At 43.7% G+C, this 20,172-nt stretch overlaps 1 protein-coding gene across 1 annotated transcript in view; it reads left to right on the top strand.

Moving 5' to 3' along the window:
* Positions 1 to 20,172, top strand: part of LOC137383825 (lysine-specific histone demethylase 2) — a 207,112-nt gene that overhangs the window by 94,240 nt on the left and 92,700 nt on the right. The window contains 1 exon segment of the mRNA XM_068057097.1: positions 4,962 to 5,093. Coding sequence (XP_067913198.1) covers positions 4,962 to 5,093 — 132 coding nt within the window.

Raw genomic sequence — 20,172 nt, 5'->3', positions numbered from 1 at the left:
GTGGCTCAGGTAGTAATCTGGAGATTATTACCTTTTTGGTTCTGCTTTTTAATTTAGCCCCTAACTGCTCATATTCCCTCAGCAGAATCTCTGTCCTCATTCTGCCTATATCGTTGGTACCTATGTGGACCATGACAACTGGATCTTTCCCCTCCTGCTCCAAGTTCCTTTGCAGCTCAGATGAGATATCCCGAACCCTGGCACCAGGTAGGCAACAGAGCCTTCGGGACTCTCTATCCTGGCCACAGAGAACAGTGTCTATGCCCCTAACTATACTATCCCCGATTACGACTACATTTCTCTTTTCTCCCCACACCCCCCCCCCCCCCCCCACCCTTGAAAGGCTCCCTGTACCACAGTGCTGTGGAGAGTTTGCTCATCCTCCTTGCAGTCCTTGCTCTCGTCCACACAGGGAGCAAGAATCTCGAACCTTGTTGGATAAGGACAATGGCTGAGGCTCCTGCAGCACTACCTCCTGGATCCCTCTACCTGCCTCACTCATAGTCACACCCTCCTGTCCCTGACCACTGGCCGAATTCAAGGTAGTTAATCTAAAGGGTGTGACTGTCTCCTGAAACACAGTGTCCAGGTAACTCTTCCCCTCCCTGATGTGTCGTAGTGTCCAAAGCTCAGACTCCAGCTCATCAACTCTGAGCTGGAGTTCCACGAGCAGCCAACACTTGCTACAGATGTGTTCACCAGGAACCACAATGGGGTCCATCAGCTCCCACATTATGCAGGTACAACACATCGCCTGGTCCTGCATCTCTATTTTATAGAATTAGATTTTAATTTGTTATTTAAATTTCCGACTGGTCTATAGTTTTTTTTAATCCGCTTTAGTCTTTATCAATCAAGTCTTACTCTATGTTGATTCAATTAAATTAAATACTTAACTGAATACTGACCCCAACTGCTTTCCGTTTCCCTGCTCTCACTGTTCAATGTGACGTCACTCTGATATCACTTTTTGATTTTTTTTCCCCGGCTCCTTGGGCTGTTCAGGCTCCGCTCCTCTCTGTCTCTCTCCCACGCAGGTTTTGACGAGCTTTTTTATACCTCCAGTCCTGCTGCTTCTCTGGCTCCGCTCCTCTCTGTCTCTCTGAGTGGGAATATGGTCAAGAGACCAGGAAGTGGGTCTCATGGACAAGATGAGCTCAGAGAGGGCATGGCGGAAGATGGGGGAGAAACTAGATATAATTCAGGGCTAGGGTGGGAGTGGTGGGGGGGCCCTTAGAGGAAGTTCGACCTGGTGGGCTAGGTAAGGGAGGGATGTGGCCGAGGCAGCTGACCAGATGGTCTTAATGTTGGTGACAAAGAAATCCATGAACTTCTCGCACTTAATGTTAATGAGGGCGGAGCGGACATGGGAGAAGGGTTAAAGAAGGTGGCTTGCAGTAGAGTAAAAAAAGCAGAGGGCTATCTTTGCATTCCAGGACGATTTTGGAATACTGAGTAGTTTTCGCAGACGAGAGCAGAGCCTGATGGTATTTTGTGGTCCAGCCAGATCTGGCAGTCAATGGCTAAATCAGTTGTTCGCCATATCCGTCTACTCTGCATCCCTTGTACTTGAGGGAGCGGAGTTGAGGGCCATAATGGGGGAATGGCCAGGGTGAGAGAGAGGGAGGGTAATGCTTTTAATGGGGGCTCGAGCATCGAAGATGTAAGTGAGGGTGTGTTTGAGCAGACTGGTGGCTGCAGAAATATCATGGTGAATAGTGGTTCAAAGGCTAGACAGTTGGGAATTTGAGAGTGCAGTCATTAGCGAAGTGGGGGGGAGGTTTTTCCAGGGGTGGATACAGAAGAAAGCAGGGTTTGGAGGAGGAATCAGGATGTGGGTAGAGAGTGAGTGATGCAAGGAGTTGATCAGAGATGGTCTTATCTGTGATTGAGACTACATGAGTCGCGAGGCCACCCGCTTGATTACCATCTCAGTTGGCCATGTGTATGGATTGGGGAGTTTACACGGATGGTGAGATTAAGGTCATAATAGGAAGGCAGTGAACTCAGGAGAGAGACCATGATGAATTTAGATGGCGTTTGAAATTACCTAGTATGAGAAGTGGCTCGGTGTAGAGGCTGAGGGAGGAAAGTAGTGAAGATAACTCGTTAAGAAAATTGGTACTTGGGCAGGTGCTTGAGAACCAGGATTTTAAATGAAGTGAGAGTGGTGGAACAAGGAGAGATCCTCAGAGGAGTAAGGGGACAAACCAAGGTGAGATTTGGTTATAAGAGTCACATCAACACCACGATAGTCTGAGCACAACAAGTGGTGAAAGGTATAGCTAGGTGGGGAGGCTTCATTTACGGGGAAGGTGTCATTACCCCTCAGCCAGGTTTCCGCCAAGACCTTGATGTTGATGCAATCATCCACAATTAACTCATGGATTGCAAGGGCTTTGTTCGCAAGTGAATGAATATTCTGGAATATGATGGAACAATGTGAAATAATTTCTCCTTGTTTCCCTTCTAGTTCTTTTGCCCATTGTTTTAAATCTATGACCTCTAGCTAGTGACTCCCTTGCCAGAGGAAACTGTTTCTCCCTATTTACCCTCTCAAAACCCCTCATTATTTTTGAATTCCTCAATTAATTCTCTTTTTAACCTTCTCTGCTCTAAGGAGAACAATCTCAGCTTCAATCTCCACATAACTGAAGTCACTCGACCCTGGTATCATCCTGGTCAACCTCTGCATTCTCTCCAAGGCCTTGACATCCTTCCTGAAGTGTGGTGTCCAAAATTGTGTACACTACTCCAGTACGCCAACTAAGGCCTAACAGTGATTTATAAAGATTTAGCATGACGTCTTTGTTTTTGTATTCAGTCCCCTGTATGCTTTCCTAACCACCTTATCAACTTGCCCTGGCACCTTCAAAGGTTTGTGAATATGCAACACCAGATTCCTCTGATCTTGCCCCCACCCCTGAAAATAGTACCCATTTATATATTTCCTCTCTGTTGTTCCTTCCAAAGTACGTTACTTCGCACTTATCTGCATTAAATTACTTCTACCATGTCTCTTCCCATTTCAGCAATCTGTCTTCCTGAAGTCTGCTACTATCCTCCTGACTATTTACTATGTGGCCAAGTTTTGTATTATCCTCAAACTTCAAAATTGTATTCCTGAAACCCAACTCCAGGTCATTTATATGTCACAAGAAAAACAATGGTCTGAGTTGTTGATCCCTGGGAAGCCCCACTGCATACTGTTCTCCAGTCAAAAAAAAAGGTTTACCACTACTCCTTATCTACTATCCCTTAGCTAATTACATACCCAAGTTACCACCATAACTTTAATATTGTGCTTCTAGTTCTGTATAAGTCTGTTAAATGATGCTTGACCAAATTTTCCTTTAAACAAGTCTATGCTGGGTGTCCTTTATGCTTCTCCAAATGAGAATTAATTTTATCCTTGACTATGCTCTTTTGTAGTTTTCTCTTCACTAACATTAAACTGACTAGTCTGTAGCTACCAGGTTTATTTCTCCCTTTTTTGAAGAGGGGTGTAACATTTGCAATCCTCAACTTCTCTGGCACCGCTCCCATATCCAAAGAGAATTGAATAATTGTGGTCAGAGCTTCTGCTATCCCATCTGGGCTCGGTGATCTGTTAACTTTGGATGATGTCAACTTAATTAGCATTTCCTTTCTATCTCTCTTTGACCTACACAATATCTTTACCACTCCTCTATTGCAACATTAAATTATCCTCCTTTGTGAAGCAGATTCAAAGCACTCATTCAGTGCCTCAGTCATGCCCTTTACCTCCAAGATTTTTTTCTTTGTCTTTTACATTTTTATATGTGTGTAAAAGATTTTTGTGTTACCCTCTAATCTATTCTTCTCCTATCTCTTATCCTTGTATCCTTTCACAGTCTCCCCTCAATTCTGTTTAACTGGTTTTCTACTGTAATCCGTACCCAGCATTTATCCTAAACCTTTTTTCTGTTTTATTTTAAACCTCTGTTTCCTTTGTCATCCAGGGAGCTTTGAATGCCCTATTATTTTTTCTTATGGGAATATGCTTGGTTTGTTGCTGAACTGTCTTGCCTTTGAAGGCTTGCCATTGCTCGTTTAATGTTTTCTTGGCCAATTTTTGCTTCCAATGCACCCTTCTCAAATCGCTGAAATTTGCTGTCTTCCAGTTCTTTATTTTCACCATTAATCTTTCTTTGTCTCATTCTGTAACTACTTTATCCTTAGAGAAGAGAAGGCTGAGAGGGGACCTGATTGAGGTATACAAAATTATGAGGGGTATAGATAGGGTTGATGGGAAGAAACTTTTTCCCCTAGCGGAGGTGTCAATAACCCGGGGGCATAGATTTAAGGTAAGGGGCAGGTGGTTTAGAGGGGATTTGAGAAAAAAAAATTTCACCCAGAGGGTGGTTGGAATCTGGAACACACTGCCTGAAGGGCTGGTAGAGGCAGGAACCCTCACAACATTTAAGAAGTATTTAGATGAGCACTTGAAATGCCATAGCATACAAGGCTATGGGCCAAGTGCTGGAAAATGGGATTAGAATAGATAGGTGCTTGATGGCCAGCGTGGGCACGGTGAGCTGAAGGACCTGTTTCTGTGCTGTATAACTCTGACTCTATATAATCATTAGTACCCTGATGTTTTTTCACTGAAACACATGCCACTTGCCTACTTCATTCCCCAGAACTAGATACAACACTGTGTCCTTCCTCATTGGACTAGAAATATATGGATTAATAAAGTTCTTGTGTACCCATTTTAGGAATTATTCACACACCTTGCCCTTTACACTTTTTCCCAGCCTGTTATGGTAACTTATACATTATCTTGTAGCAGTATGATTACAAAGCTATGTTATTGCTACTTCCTCTTATTAAGAGGCAAAGATATGTCTGTATATAATTGTCTAATTGTTTAAAAAATGTCAGCGATACAAATGTATTTTTTTCTGATTGTAATTGACGTATGGTTTTTGTTGTAGGTATCTGCTCGTTCCTGGGACCACAATGAGTTTTTTGCCCAGTTTGCAGGTGATCATTCGCTCTTCACATCGGGTTATTCTGCTGTCATTAATAAACTCGGTGATGGTCTGGACATACGACTTAATACTCCAGTAAGTTTTGGATTTTGCAAGGCTGTCCTATTTATAAAACATCAAACTAGCAAAAACCTGTGTACTTTATCATGGTGGTGATGCTAATGACAACAGGATATATATTTTAAAGGAGGTTAAGCAGTTATGTTGTCTGTTGGTTCCATAAGGTTGGAGCTTTGCCAAATGTGTTGAATTCTATAAAGAATTGTGTTATCAAAGCAGTTAATTTTTAGTTTGCTGATGGCTGTCAACAATTGTAGTTCTATGTGTCCAGTGCTTCTAAACGCTGCATCAGCTGAAATTGTTCATTTCTCAGCAAGCTTATCTCCTTCAGCTACAATTTTGGCCTGATCGCACCCTGTAGAATCCACCTGTCTCAAACCGTGAGACTTTCTACCTTCTGCTGAATTGCTTGTTAGTCGCCTATGTACCTAAGTTACACTAATGCCACCTCTGATTCCTGTGAGGAGCACTTGTTGAGTGGGTGGAATTTCCCAATATGTTCAACAAAATACTGTGGAAAATTTTGTCACCTTTGGAGTAAATAATGAGGTGGAATGTGGAAAATTGAAAAGTACTTGCTTCAGTTTTTTTTAAAAGCATGTGTACTCCTCTTGCGTGTAGTTGCATTAGTGTCTTAGTATTTTGGTTTTAAATACTTTTTTTTTTATTCGTTTCATGGGATGTGAACATTGCTGGCAAGGCCAGCATTTGTTGCCCATCCCAATTTGCCCTTGAGAAGGTGGTGGTGAGCTGCCTTCTTGAACTACTGCAGTCCTTAAGATATTGGGGTATAGGTACACCCACAGTGCTGTTAGGAAGGGAGTTCCAGGATTTTGATACAGCAATATATTTCCAAGTCAGGATGATGTGTAGCTTGGAGGGGAACTTGCAGATGGTGATGTTCCCACAGGTCTGCTGCCCTTGTCCTTCTAGGCGGAAGAAGTCACGAGTTTGGAAGGTGCTATCGAAAGAGCCTTGGTGAATTGCTGCAGTGCATCTTGTGGATGGTACACACTGCTGCCTCTGAGCTTAGGTGTTTACTTTTCATGACCACACAAAATGTCACAGAATCCGAATAGCACAGAAGGAGGCTGTTAGGCCCATTGAGTCCATGCCAGCTCTCCAGAGCAACCCTGTCCGTATCATTGCATATTATCTAAATGGTGAGAGGTTGCAGAGCTCTGAGATGCAGAGGGATCTGGGTGTCCTAGTGCATGAATTGCAAAAGTTTAGTCTGCAGGTACAACACGTAATTAGGAAAGCTGATAGAATGTTATCATTTATCACGAGGGGAATTGAATACAAAAGTAGGGTGGTAATGCTTCAGCCATACAGGGCATTGGTGAAACCACATCTGGAGTACTGTGTACAGTACTGGTCTCCTTATTTAAGGAAGGATGTAAATGCGTTGGAGGCAGTACAGAGAAGGTTTACTAGACAATACCTGGAATGGACGGGCTGTCTTACGAGGAAAGATTGGACAGACCAAGCTTGCATCCGCTGGAATTTAGAAGAGTAACTGGCGACTTGATTGAAACATCTAAGATCCTGAGGAGTCTTGACAGGGTGGATTTGGAAAGGATGTTTCCCCTTGTGGGAGAATCTAGAACTAGGGGTCACTGTTTAAAAATAAGGGGTGGCCCATTTAAGACAGAGATGAGGAGAAATATTTTCTGAGTGTCGTGAGTCTTTGGAATTCTCTTCCTCAAAAGACGGTGGGAGCAGAGTCTTTGAATATTTTTAAGGCAGAGGTGGATAGATTCTTGATGAGCAAGGGGGTGAAAGGTTATTAGGGGTAGGTGAAAATGTGGAGTAATCAGTTCCGCCACGAGCTTACTGAATGGCGGAACAGGCTCGCAGGGCCAAGTGGCCTACTCCTCTTAATTCGTATGTTCATATTGCCTTGTAGTCCTGCAAGTTTATTTCCCTGAGCACCCACCCAGTTTCTTTTTGAAATCATTGATCACTTCCGCTACCACCACCCTCATAGGCAGAGTGTTCCAGGTCATTACTACTCTGCGTAAAAAAAAAAAAAAAGTTCTTCCTCACATCCTCGCTACATCTTACCCAAAACTTGAGTCTGTGTCCGCTAGTCCTTGTACCATCAGCTAATAGGAACAGCTTCTCTTTGTCTACCCTATCTAAATCTATCATAATCTTGTACTCCATCTGATATCCCATAAATCTCCTTTGCTCCATGGAGAATAACCCCAGCTTCTCCAACCTAACCTTGTAGCTAAAATCTCTCATCCCTGGAACCATTCTGGTAAATCTCTTCTGCACCCTCTCATCCTTCCTGAAGTGTGGTGGTGACCAGAACTGGATGCAGTACTCTAGTTGTGGCCTAACCAGAGCTTTATAAAGGTTCAGCATAACTTCTCCGCTTTTATACTCGATATTTATAAAGGCCAAGGCTTTGTTAATTACTCTCTCAATATGTCCTGCCACCTTCAAAGATCTATGCGCATGAACCCCCAGATCCTTTGGTCCTTGTACACTCTTTACAACTGAGTCATTTAGTCTATATTGTCTGTCTTGCTCCCTCTCTCCCTCTCCCTTCTGCTAAAATGCATCACCTCACACTTCTCTGCATTAAATTCCATCTTCCACTTGTCTGTCCTTTGTGCTAGCCTATCTATGTTCTATTGCAGTCGGTATGTATCATCCTGACTGCTTGCCATGTGTCCAAGGTTGGTATCACCACCAAATTTTGAATCTTTCCTCTATTCCAATATCATAGAATGGTTACAGCACAGTAGGAGGCCATTCAGCCCAACATGTCCATGCTGCCTCTCTGGAAGAGTAATTCAACTAGTCCCACTCCCCCACCATTTCCCCTTAACCCTGCAAATTTTTTTTCTCTTCACATAACTATCCAATTCCCTTTTGAAAGCCACAAATGAATTTGCCTCCATCACACTCTCAGGAAGCACATTCCAGGAAATAACCACTCACTGCATAAAAAAGTTTTTCCTCACTTCGCCTTTGGTTCCTTTGTTATTCAGCTTAAATCAGTGTACTCTGGGTCTCGACCCTTTTGCCAGTGGGAATAGTTTCTCCCTGTCTACTCTGACCAGATGACTCATGATTTTGAACAAATCTATCAAATCTCCTCTCTGCTTTCTCTTTAAAGCTTCGCCAATCTAACCACGCAACTGAAGTCTCTCATCCCCAGAACCATTCTAGTAATCTTTTCTGCACTCTCTCCAATGCCTTTTCACATCCTTCCTAAAATGTGATGCCGAAAATTGGACACAATATTTCACTTGAGACTGAACCAGTGTTTCACCATAACTTCCTTGCTTTTGTACTCTGCCTCTATTTATAAAGCCAGGATCCGTATGTCATATTAACAACTTTCTCAACCTGCCCTACTTCCTTCAACGATTTGTGCACATATATCCTCAGGCTCCTCTGCTTCTGTACTCCCCTGAGAATTGTATCCTTTATTTTATATTGCCTCTCTTCATTCTTCCTCCCAAATATATCACTTCACACTTTTTTCTTTGCATTAAATTTTATCTGCCATGTGTCTGCCCATTCCACCAGCCTGTGTCCTCTTGAAGCCTATCACTATCCTCTTTATAGTTCTCCACACTTTTAAGTTTTGTGGCATCTACAAATTTTGAAATCGTGCCCTGTACACCCAGGTCTAGCTCATTAATATGGATCAAGAAAAGCCCCGGTCCTAATGCTGACCGCTGGGGAGCCTCACTGTGCTGTCCTCCAGTCCGAACCCCCTATATACTACCATCCAGATCAATATCCAAGTCATTAGGGTTGAATGAGTGGGAGATGGGTCTCATGGAGAAGCTGAGCTCAGAGGGCAAATGGGGAGATAGGAGTGAAACTGGAGACTGGTGTGAGTTCAGGTCCAGGGCAGGGGTAGATCCTCACAGGAAATTTGGCCTGGTGGGCGAGATAAAGGAGGGAAGTGGTCGAGGCAGCGTATTATAGAGTCATAGTGATACAGCACTGAAACAGGCCCTTCGGCCCACCAAGTCTGTGCTGACCATCAACCACCCATTTATACTAATCCTACATTAATCCCATATTCCCTACCACATCCCCACCATTCTCCTACCACCTACCTACACTAGGGGCAATCTACAATGGCCAATTTACCTATCAACCTGCAAGTCTTTGGCTGTGGGAGGAAACGCACGCAGTCACAGGGAGAACTTGCAAACTCTGCACAGGCAGGACCCAGAACCGAACCCGGGTCGCTGGAGCTGTGAAGCTGCAGTGCTAACCACTGTGCTGCCAAGGGTTGTGAGTGTTGCCTTGTCCGTATGGTCTCTATCTCAGATCTGGATCTTAACTCCTGTTATGACCGAGGCGGGAGTAATGCACTGTTAATTCAGTCCCACTACTCTACGGGTCACAGCATATTAGTAAAGTTGCCCACCTACGGGAAATAGCCAGATTAAACCCTTTATTTATCCCACAGAATAAAGCACGCCAAACCAGGTTTCTTTGAACAATAACAAAATTAACTATTTATTAATAAACCAGGTTTTCAACAACAATGAGATGAATCTATATGTGTGAACAGATTTTATGACTTCTTATTCTTCCTAACTCTCATTCATACACACACACACACTCACTCTCAAAAACCAACGGTTAACTGGGGGGAAAAAAGGATGTTTTGAGTTGCAATGTTTACTTAAGAATCAGAAAATAATTGGTTATCACAGTCTGGTAGGATATTTCTGAATTGGTGAGGTGTCCCAGAGTCAAATAGTCAGATGTCACTTGAGGTTTCTCCAGGTGAGATTGATGAACAGTCTGTGATGGGTAGGCATTCAAGGAAAGTTGTCTGCAGCAGGTATCACATAGATCTTTCAGCAAGAAGGTGTAGCAACAGGTCTACTTAAATTTTAAGGTAGTAGTGTAACGGTAGAAACTTTCTTGAGATTTCAGGATCTTCAAAAAACACAAAAGGGAACAGGTCTCACTCTTGAGGCAGGGATTCTTGAGACTGGAGGCAACAGCACTCTACCACACCCAAAATGCAAGGCTTCCTTTTTCCAAAGCAGTGTTCCTTCTCAGAGTGTAGCAACTCCTCTCTTCCTGTGTCTTTTCTCGCGCTTCAAGCAGAGCAAAACCACACCTCAAATATTGTATCTCTTTATAAGAGATGAAAAGCTTCTGTTGCAGAGAGAGTAGGTCTTTTTTCTGGCCGATCAGCAAATCACTGTCCCAGCCAGTTCAGCCCTAGCTGCTCCCTGGTCACTTTCACACTGCAGAATTGAAACTAACAGCTTTCAACTACAGCTAAGTCACAAGACAGTCATAAATCTTTCTGGTGCTTGGATACAAGTTTTACAGCCTGCACTTCAAATACCAAGTCAACATTCAGTGTTCACAGTCCTTTTTTTTTCTCTGTCTTAATGGCATATGGACCTCTTAGGTTTTAAAAAAAAGAAACTTGTGACACTCCCACCACCCACCTTAAAGTGCCACGAACAGCTGGCAGGACGTATATGGGCACATGACCTGGGGCCACATCACAACTGAGGGGTTATGTAACCTGGTCTTGCAATCAAAATCATGGCAACACAGAAACTGTAGCGGTAGACAAAATACAGCAAAGTTGCACAAACTGTGCTCTCGGGCACAAGCGCCCAACGAAGACAGAGTTTAATGACGAGTGCATTCAGAAAATCTATCTTGCAATATCCCCGGAGAACAGAAAGACTGTGCAAAGGAAGTCGTCTTATCGAAGAGAAAGAAACAAGAAAGAGTCACTTAAGCAGACATCTAATTTCAACTGTGAGCGAGTGATTGAAGACGCTCATAGAAATTAATCGGATAAAGCATTTATTCATATTGAGCAGTTGGATTTAGAATCATACAATTTGTAAATAACAGGATTGAACTGCAGCGAGTCTATCCTACAGCCTGGTGAAAGGGAAGGAACAGTGTTTCATCCAGATAGAACCATAGAAAAGTTACGGCACAGAAAGAGGCCATTCAGCCTATCGTGTCTGCGCCAACTGAAAAAACTATCCACCCAATCTAATCCCACCTTCCAGCACCTGGTACGTAGCCTTGCAGGTTACAGCACTTCAGGTGCAGGTCCAGGCACCTTTCGAAAGAATTGAGGGTTTCTGCCTTCACCACCGATCCAGACAGTGAATTCCAGGTACCTACCACCCTCTGGGTGAAAAAGATTTTCCTCATGTCCCCTCTAATCCTTCTACCAATCACCTTAAATCTGTGCCCCCTGGTAATTGACCTCTCCACTAGGGGAAACAGATCCTTCCTGTCTGCTCTATCTAGGCCTCTCATAATTTTGTACACTTCAATTAAGTCACCCTTCAGCCTTCTCTGTTCTAAGGAAAACAACCCTAGCCTATCCAATCTTTCCTCATAGCTGCAACTTTCAAGCCCTAGCAACATTCTTGTAAATCTCCTCGATACTTTCTCCAGAGTAATTATGTCCTCCCTGTATTGTGGTGACCAGAACTGTATGCAATACTCCAGCTGTGGTCTAACCAGCATTTTATACAGTTCCAGCATTACATCCCTGCTCATGTATTCTTTACCTCAGCCAATATAGGAAAGCATTCCATATGCCTTCTTTACCACTCTATCTCCCTGTCCTGCCACCTTTAGGGACCTGTGGACATGCACTCCAAGGTCTTTCACTTCCTCTACCTTTCTCAATATCCTGCCATTTATTGTGTATTCCCATGCTTTCTTTGCCCTCCCCAAATGCATTACCTCACACTTCTCTGGACTAAATTCCATTTGCCACTCTTCCGCCCACTCAACCAAACCATTGATATCATTCTGGAGTCTGCAGCTATCCTCTTCACGATCAACTAAAGGACCAATTTTTGTGTCATCAGCAAATTTCCCACATTTAAGTCCAAATCATTACTACATACCACAAACAGCAAGGGATACAGCACTGAGCCCTGTGGAACACCACTGGAAATTGGCTTCCATTCGCAAAAACATCCGTCGATCATTACCCTTTGTTTCCTGTCTCTGAGGCAATTTTGGATCCAACTTGCCGTATTCCCCTGTATCCCATGGGCTTTTACTTTTTTGACCAGTCTCATTTAAGGCGGGGATAGATAGATTGTTGGGCTTGCAGGGAACCAAGGGATACGGGGAGTGGGCATGAAAGTGAAATTGAAGCCCATGATCAGCCATGATCGTATTGAATGGCGGAGCAGGCTCGATGGGCCATATGGTCCACTTCTGACAAGGCCCCACAAGAACACAAGCAGATGACTTTCTAAAATCTATGTAGACAACATCCACTGCACTACCCTCACCAATCCTCCTTGTTACTTACTCAAAAAATTCAATTCAGTTAGTAAGACACGACCTTCCCTTAACAAATCCATGCTGACTATCCTTGATTAATATGTGCCTTTCTAAGTGACAGTTTATCCTATCTCTCAGAATTGATTCCTATAGTTTGCCCATCACTGAGGTCAGACTGACCAGCCTATAATTACTTGGCTATCCCTTGCACCCTTTGGTACAATGTTTGTAAACCTCCAATCCTCTTGTTTGTTGCCTGTATCTAGTGATGATTTGAAGATGATCCTCAGAGCATCCACTATTTTCTCCCTGGCTTCCTTTAACAGCCTGGGATATAATCCATCTGGCCCTGGTAACTTATCCAGTTTCAAGGATGTCAGACCTTTTAGTACTTCCGCTTTCATTATGCTAATCATATCTAATATTTCACACTCCTCGTCGTTAGCTACAATGTCTGCATCATCCCTCTCTTTTGTGAAGACAGAGACTAGGTGCTCATTAAGAACCCTGCCCACATCTTCTGCATCCACGCATAAATTACCTTGTACACTTCTGATACGTTTTCCTTAGTTTTCCTTTTGCTCTTAATGTACTTATAAAACATCTTTGGTTTTTCCTTGATTTTACCTGCCAGTATTTTTTCATGTCCTCTCTTGGCTTTCCTAATTTCCTTTTTTACTTCACCACTGCACATTCTAGATTCCTCTAGGCTTTCTAAAGTATTAAGATATTTGTGATTGTCATAAGCTTTCTTTTTCTGCTTTATCTTCTCCTGTATGATTCTAGATAGCCAGGGGGGTCTAGATTTGGCAGGACCACACTTTTTCTTTGTGGGAACATGTCTACACTGTGTTTGTAGAATCTCTCTCTACTCCTTGCATTTAAATAAATACCTTTTAACACTGCCAAATTCCTGTGCTGCACACTTTTTAACCCTTGCTTCTTCTGTCTTTCAGAGTCACTTGCTAATTTTCTGCTTCCTGTTTCCTGCTCTTAATTTGTCCGATCTGAAACTGCCCTCATGTTCCCACCCCCCTGCCAGTCTCGATGTGAGCCATTCTGAACTTACAGTGAGCTCTGAAAAGACTGATACATTGTTCCTCAGCATAGAATCATGTACAGTTGCCCTGGTGAAGATGGCTGAGGAAGATGAAAGTTGTCAGCAGAAAAGATCAAAGACCCTGCAGACACAGGGGCATCGTCACCCAGAAGTAGTATTATGGAGCTGTCATGACAATCTGCCACCCTACCATGCGGACAGCTCCACAGGGGGTTGTAGTGGTGAAGATCATGGCAAAAGAGCCAATTATACAGCATAGAAACAGGCCCATCGTGTCCATGCCGGTCATCAAACACCTATCTATTCTAATCCAGTTCTCCAGCACTTGGCCTGTAGCCTTGTATTCTATGGCGTTTCAAGTGCTCATCTAAATACTTCTTAAATGTTGTGATGGTTCCTGTCTGTACCACCCCTTTAGAGAGTGTGTTCCAGATTCAAACCACCCTCTGGGTGAAAAAAATTTTCCTCAAATCCCCTCTAAATCTCCTGCCCCTTGCCTTAAATCTATGCCCTCTGGTTATTGACGTCTCCGCCAAGGGAAAACGTTTCTTCCTATCTACCTAATCCATGCCGCTCATAATTTTATATACCTCAATCAGGTCCCCCCTCAGTCTTCTCTGCTTTAAGGATAAAGTAGTTACAGAAAGAGAGAAAGAAAGATTAATGGTGAATATAAAGAACTTTGTCAAGGACGCCCTTGATCAAATTAGTCTTGAAGTTGCTGAGAAAGTGATCTCTTTGTTTGGACTGTGGATGGCAATGTTAACCGGAGCAGAAGCTGACAGGCAGAAAGCTGCCAGCAATCTCTTGGTTGCCCTGAGCTTCAGGTTCAGAAATGAAGTTGTCTAGTTGACCACAAAGAGTTTCACACAAGGACACCTTCCGCCGGTACACATGGTACAACGTTAACAAAAATGGCAATGGAATATGTGTCTGGTAGATGCCTTTACTATGTTCCTTTACTAAAATCTGTCTTGGGCACCATGATTCCAGTGCTCCATGGAGTTACTCGAGGCTGAGCTGAAGTTTGCATTTGCCTTAGCACTGGCAAGTTTAAGCAAGAGCATCGTCATCTATTTGGGAAGAGTGGAGAAACCTACAATGACTAAAGAGTCTTTCTCCACTGAAATAAATGCTGTCTATAGTGTGTGTTCAAGGTGTGGCTTGAGAAGGAGTCCTGTGAATTGACCTTCCAATAATGGAAGCTCTGGGCTATGTCATTTGCAAGCTGCCCAGGTTAATTCCAGGCATCCTTTCTCCAAGAAACAGCCAGGGCATTTTTCCATCACAAGAGTGTACCAGATACTGGATATTGCCATAGGAATGAGTGATCTGGGGCCGAAAACACAGATGGACAATTTGCTTCGAAATCCCACCAGCAGATGTGAGATTCAGTGGGGTCTAATAACCATTGCTATGAATAAACACAATAAGATCCTTTATTTTTCAGAGTTCTGGCCCCAGCCTACGCAGACTCTGGTCAAATTCCTTCCACCCCAGTTGGAGAACACTGAGTGGCAAGTGAGAGTAGGAACACAGTGTTGAGGCACATCCTGTCGGTCGTCTCACGTTTTGAGAGGATGATGGCTCTGATTGTGACTGTCGTAAAAATAGTGCTCCTGGACAAGAGCAGCAATCAGAAGAAGAAACTCATTCCCCAGGTATTGTGTGTCTTGGCACAGCAAGGTTACCTTGAGCCGAGAGAGGAAAGGAAATGGTGGAATTCATCATCCAAGAGTGTGCTGCATCCTTTGATTCAGGGCCCTTGGTACCAGCCAATCATCAGCCAAAGCAGGTAATAGCAGAAGACTTAATCACAGTCAGTAAAATGGTGATGTTTGATGACAACTGCAGTGAAGATGGAGGATGCCCTTTGGCCAGTATCACAGACCCAGTACAGCAAGGCTTTAACAATGCTGAGCATGGTGAAACCCAGGTGGACGGGAACCATGGAGTGGAATGTCCAATTGACATGCAGTAGGTGGGTATCCCTGCACCTGAGATACAAATCTGAAAACAGGTATGTGGCATGGCGATAATGGGAGTTCGCTAAATGGGCTGATTGCCAATGCTAGGGCTCTGGTATCCGATATCACAAGAACGACTGTGTGTCAAATTCATGGACCAAATCGTGCCAGCATGTCAAGCAGTCATAATTGTTTGGCACATCTTGGACTCATGCGAGTCCTGAGCCGCAACAGCCACCCAGCAACAGTGTGAATGTGGAAAGAGGAGCTTCCCTCATCGTTTGGCAAATTACTGGAGAATTCCCAGCAGTCTCTGGCCCAGTAGAAATGGGAGAAGAAATTATTGCTGCTCTTGTTCAGAACTTTGAATACCATTGATAACATGGAATTGACATGTCGGCTCGCTGACAAAAGTTGGAATCAAATCAACACCAACCATCATTCCCCACAAGAGATGGGCTTTCTGTATAAATCCCTTTGGATAGTGCTCTGTCAGACCCACACTGTAGGGCATGACAGTCCCTTGCGGAGTCTTACTTAGGGTCGGAGTCGTACTCTGGACACAACAGGAATGAGTGACTCGATACCAAATAATTATTGAACAATTATTAATAATAGGAAAGTAAGATAAATATTTTAAAAAAAGAAGAGTATAGAAATACAAAAATCTTAATAGTACAACTGCTATAACCCCAAATCAGTCTGTTCAAGGCAACTCCCTAAAATGGTACTGTTCCCCCTTGGTACATACATCACCAAGTCTCTGGAGAACCTTTCATGGGGGTGAACTGTCTGGTCAGTCACTCCGCTGACGTCCGTTCCTCCATAGCCTTCAGTGGTTGACTAGTCCACTCAGGTTGCAGCCCCGAACGTTTGATGCTGTGCCCCTTTTAAGTCCAATTTTTGGCTCCATTCCAGCTTTCCGAGGCCTCCATCAGACTTTCACAAAACAGGAGTCTGACCACCATGAGTCCTTTATTAAATTCTTCTCTCAGGCACTACAAAGCTGCACAGGCTGTTTGCACATCCTTTGATGGTGTCTCTCACCTGACATTGATTTGATTATACTGTCCATCAATTAAGCTCCATCTACTGACTCCACACCATAGTTGACCACCCCATGTGCAAGATTATCCATTGTCCTGGCCTGTAGTTCAAGGGTCATCGAATACCATAAGAACTGACTTCTGTTTAAACAATGGGAAACGACTGTTATTTTCAAGAAGAAAAAAACAGTAGTTTAGACAACATGGCCTGTTTTGACCAGCACAAAAACAAAAGGAAGAAGTTCTTGGGGGAAAAACAAGTTCACAGTTAATAACATTACTACTGATTGCCATTGATTACATAATTAATTACTTGACTTAATCAGAACACAATCACACTTAGTTTTAAATCAATGTCTACATTAATGCAGGTTTAAAAAAAAATCAAAAGCAAAGCAAAATGCAAAAACAAAAGTACAAAATGTAGTGGCTGCAGGCCTATAGCCTCACCCCTTTAAAATACAAATTACAGTAGTATTTTATAATCAAGATAACTAATTTTTGTAATTTATCCAGTTGAAATTGTCTTTTTTTTTTATATCGCACTGGGGTTTCAAAGCTCATAAAGGTCGCAGTTTGAGTTCAGTTACTTGTGAGGGCAACTGTTGAAACATTTTACTTGCGCGTCATTGTATACAGCAATTAACGAGCAGAGACAGAATTATCAGTAATTGAACAAGGATTCTTGGTATTTCTTCGTGGACCAAGATTTTGGGAAGGTTGTACTCATCGGTTGCAGGCCCACCGGTGGCTCGTTGGGCCTATCCGTGACCGGTAGATTCTCCCACAGCGGGTACAAGTGAAGGTGTAGTAACTGCTGGGGGCAATTGGATCTATTCTTCATCCCCTTTTCTCTTCTCTTTCATGCTGGTTCTTCGCTCAGTCTCAAAGGTGTCTGTAGCCCTTCTGATGTAGTATCTCCAGGCATCACGATCTATGGCCTGCACTTCCCACTGGCGATGGTCGATGTGGCACATAGAGAGGGACTTCTTCAGGGAGTCCTTGAAACGTTTGCATGGGGCCCCTCTGTTCCTTTTACCCGTGGTCAGCTCTCCATACAACACGATCTTGAGCAGGCGACCGTTGTCCATCCGGGCAACGTGACCTGCCCAACACAATTGACTTTACAGGAGGATGGCCTTGCTACTGGTGCTGGAATTGAAAGTTTGTGATACAGTCCTACAGCGGATCTTGAGGATGCTGCAGATGCAGCGCCGATGGAAGCGCTCTAGAAGGCGTACATGATGGCGGTATAGGACCCATGACTCAGGGCCATACAAAAGGGTGGTGAGGACCACAGCTTTGTACATTTTGAGTTTGGTCTGTGCTCTGAGACTGTGGTTGCTCCACACTCATTTGTAGAGTCTGCCGAATGCACTGTTTGCTTTTGAAAGCCTATTGTACACTTCCTTGTCTATGGTGGCATCAAATGAGATGACGCTCCCCAAGTAAGTAAATTGCTTGACTGCGTTCAGCTCGGTCCCCTCAATGACTATGCTTGGTGGTCTATATTCCTCTTGGGGTGCAGGCTGATACAGGACTTCAATTTTCTTTAAACTGCTTTTTAGTCCAAAGTGTTGTGCCGCGTCGGAAAAATGTGTTATATGTTGCAGCCTGACTGACTGTGGGCCAGGAGAGCTCAGTCATTAGCAAAATTAAGTACACGGATGAGCTTTTCTTGTGTCTTTGTGTGAGCCTGAAGACACTTCAGTCCGGAAGCGTACCTGAACTCTCTTCTTTAAGTCTTCTGTTGCCTGCTGCAGCATCATGCTGAAAAGGATGGTGAATAAGGTCGGGGCTAGCACACATCCCCGCTTCACTCTATTGGAGATTTGGAAGGGACTCGAGAGGTCGCTGTTTTGCTTGACTTGTACGTACTGATTTTCATGAAACTGCTTCACCATGGCTAGGAACCTGGGTGAGCATCCAAGTTTTACCAGGATTTTCCAAAGTCCATTTCTGCTCACAATGTCAAATGCCTTGGTTCGTTCTACCAAAGTGACATACAGACCTTTGTTTTGCTCACGGCACTTCTGTTGTAATTGTCTGAGTGCAAATACCATGTTTGTGGTGCCTCTTTGCTCTGTGACCACACTGGCTCTCTGGGAGGTTTTCTTCTGCAATAGTAGGCACAAGCCTGATCAGACGTTTTCTAGACAGGATTTTCCCAGCAATAAAAAGGAGGGTGATCCCACGGTAATTGGAGCAGTCTGATTTTTCTCCTTTGTTTTTGTACAAGGTGTTGATAATGGCATCACTAAGATCTCGTGGAATCCTGCCCTGTTCCCAGCAGGGAAAAGTTCATGGAGCTTGCTGCATAGGGCAGGGCGAGCATGCTTCAAGGCTTCAGGTGGAATTCCATCGACACTGGGGGCTTTGTTGCTCTTCATCTGGTTGATGGTGGTCACAGTTTCCTCCAGAGTTGGGCTCTCATCCAGTTCTTCTTTGACGGGCTGTTGTTTGATGCGATTGATGGCAGTATCATGCACTGCGCACTTGGTGCTGAAGTGGATTTCAACATGCTCCGACCAGCAATCCAGGACTGATTCCTTGTCAGTGTGTAGGGTCTTGCCATCGACGCTCCTCAAGGGGTTTTGGGTTTGATGTGCTGGTCCATAGACAGATTTTAGCGCTGCACAGAAGCTTCTTGTGTCACCAGCATCAGCGTACAGTTGAGCTTTTTCTGCAACTGTGATCCACCAGTTATTTTGGATGTTCCTCAGGTTACATTGAAGGGTGCTGCATGCTTGACGGTCGGCTGTCTTTTTCTCTTGGCTGGCTGGCTGAGCCAGGTGAACCTGATGAGCTCACTTTTTTTTTAGCAGATTTGAATTTCCTTGTCGTTTTAATCAAACCAGTCCCTATTCTTCTTGGTTCTGGGTCTGATGACCTCATTGGAAGTATCCAGTACTACAGTTTTGATGTGTTCCCAGAGTTCTTCTGGGGTGGACTCAGCAGTGAGATCAGGATGTTCCAGTCCCATCTGTATTGTTGTTTGATATCTGTGCAAGATGAAGCTTGCAGGTTGCTGACTCGGAATTTCAGGTCACTGACCCGAAACGTTAACTCTGCTTCTCTTTTCACAGATGCTGCCAGACCTGCTGAGTGGTTCCAGCAGTTCTCGTTTTTATTTCAGATTTCCAGCATCCGCAGTATTTTGCTTTTATTATCGAAATTTCTTTGATGGGTTGTCTCTAGGCCTGTTCTTTGGCTTAGGCTTGAAGTGGAAGTTCAACTTTGAACGAACGAGCCAGTGGGCTGTATGACAGTCAGCACTGGATATGACTCTAGTATGTAGGACGTCCTTTAGATTACATCTTGGTGCACCAATGTGATCTATCAGGTGCCAGGGTTCAGAGCGAGGATGCATCCATGTGGTCTTGAAGTGAGCAAAGACTAACACATGCAATATAATCCTAATCCATGGATGAAGATTCACATTCAAGCCCCAATTCCATAAATCCTCCCACCATGTGGTAATCTCGATATCCTCAATCTTTTTATTAATATACTCGTTATCTTGCTGCAAACGGAAATACTCTGAGATTTAGCAATGCTCTCTCTTAATTTTCTCAGTTGTTAGGGCAGCTATGGGATATTATAATTGAATCTTTCCACATACATCCATAATTGTCCCTTCATTTTATCTTTTACTCTAATTTCTGTGATATTATGGTAAATATTTATCAATTCTTGGTCACCAATCTGACATGTTTCTGGGTGAAACAAAAGGT

Source organism: Heterodontus francisci, chromosome 2 (assembly GCF_036365525.1).
Source record: "Heterodontus francisci isolate sHetFra1 chromosome 2, sHetFra1.hap1, whole genome shotgun sequence".
NCBI lineage: Eukaryota > Metazoa > Chordata > Chondrichthyes > Heterodontiformes > Heterodontidae > Heterodontus > Heterodontus francisci.
This window is presented reverse-complemented; position numbering and strand designations above follow the sequence as displayed.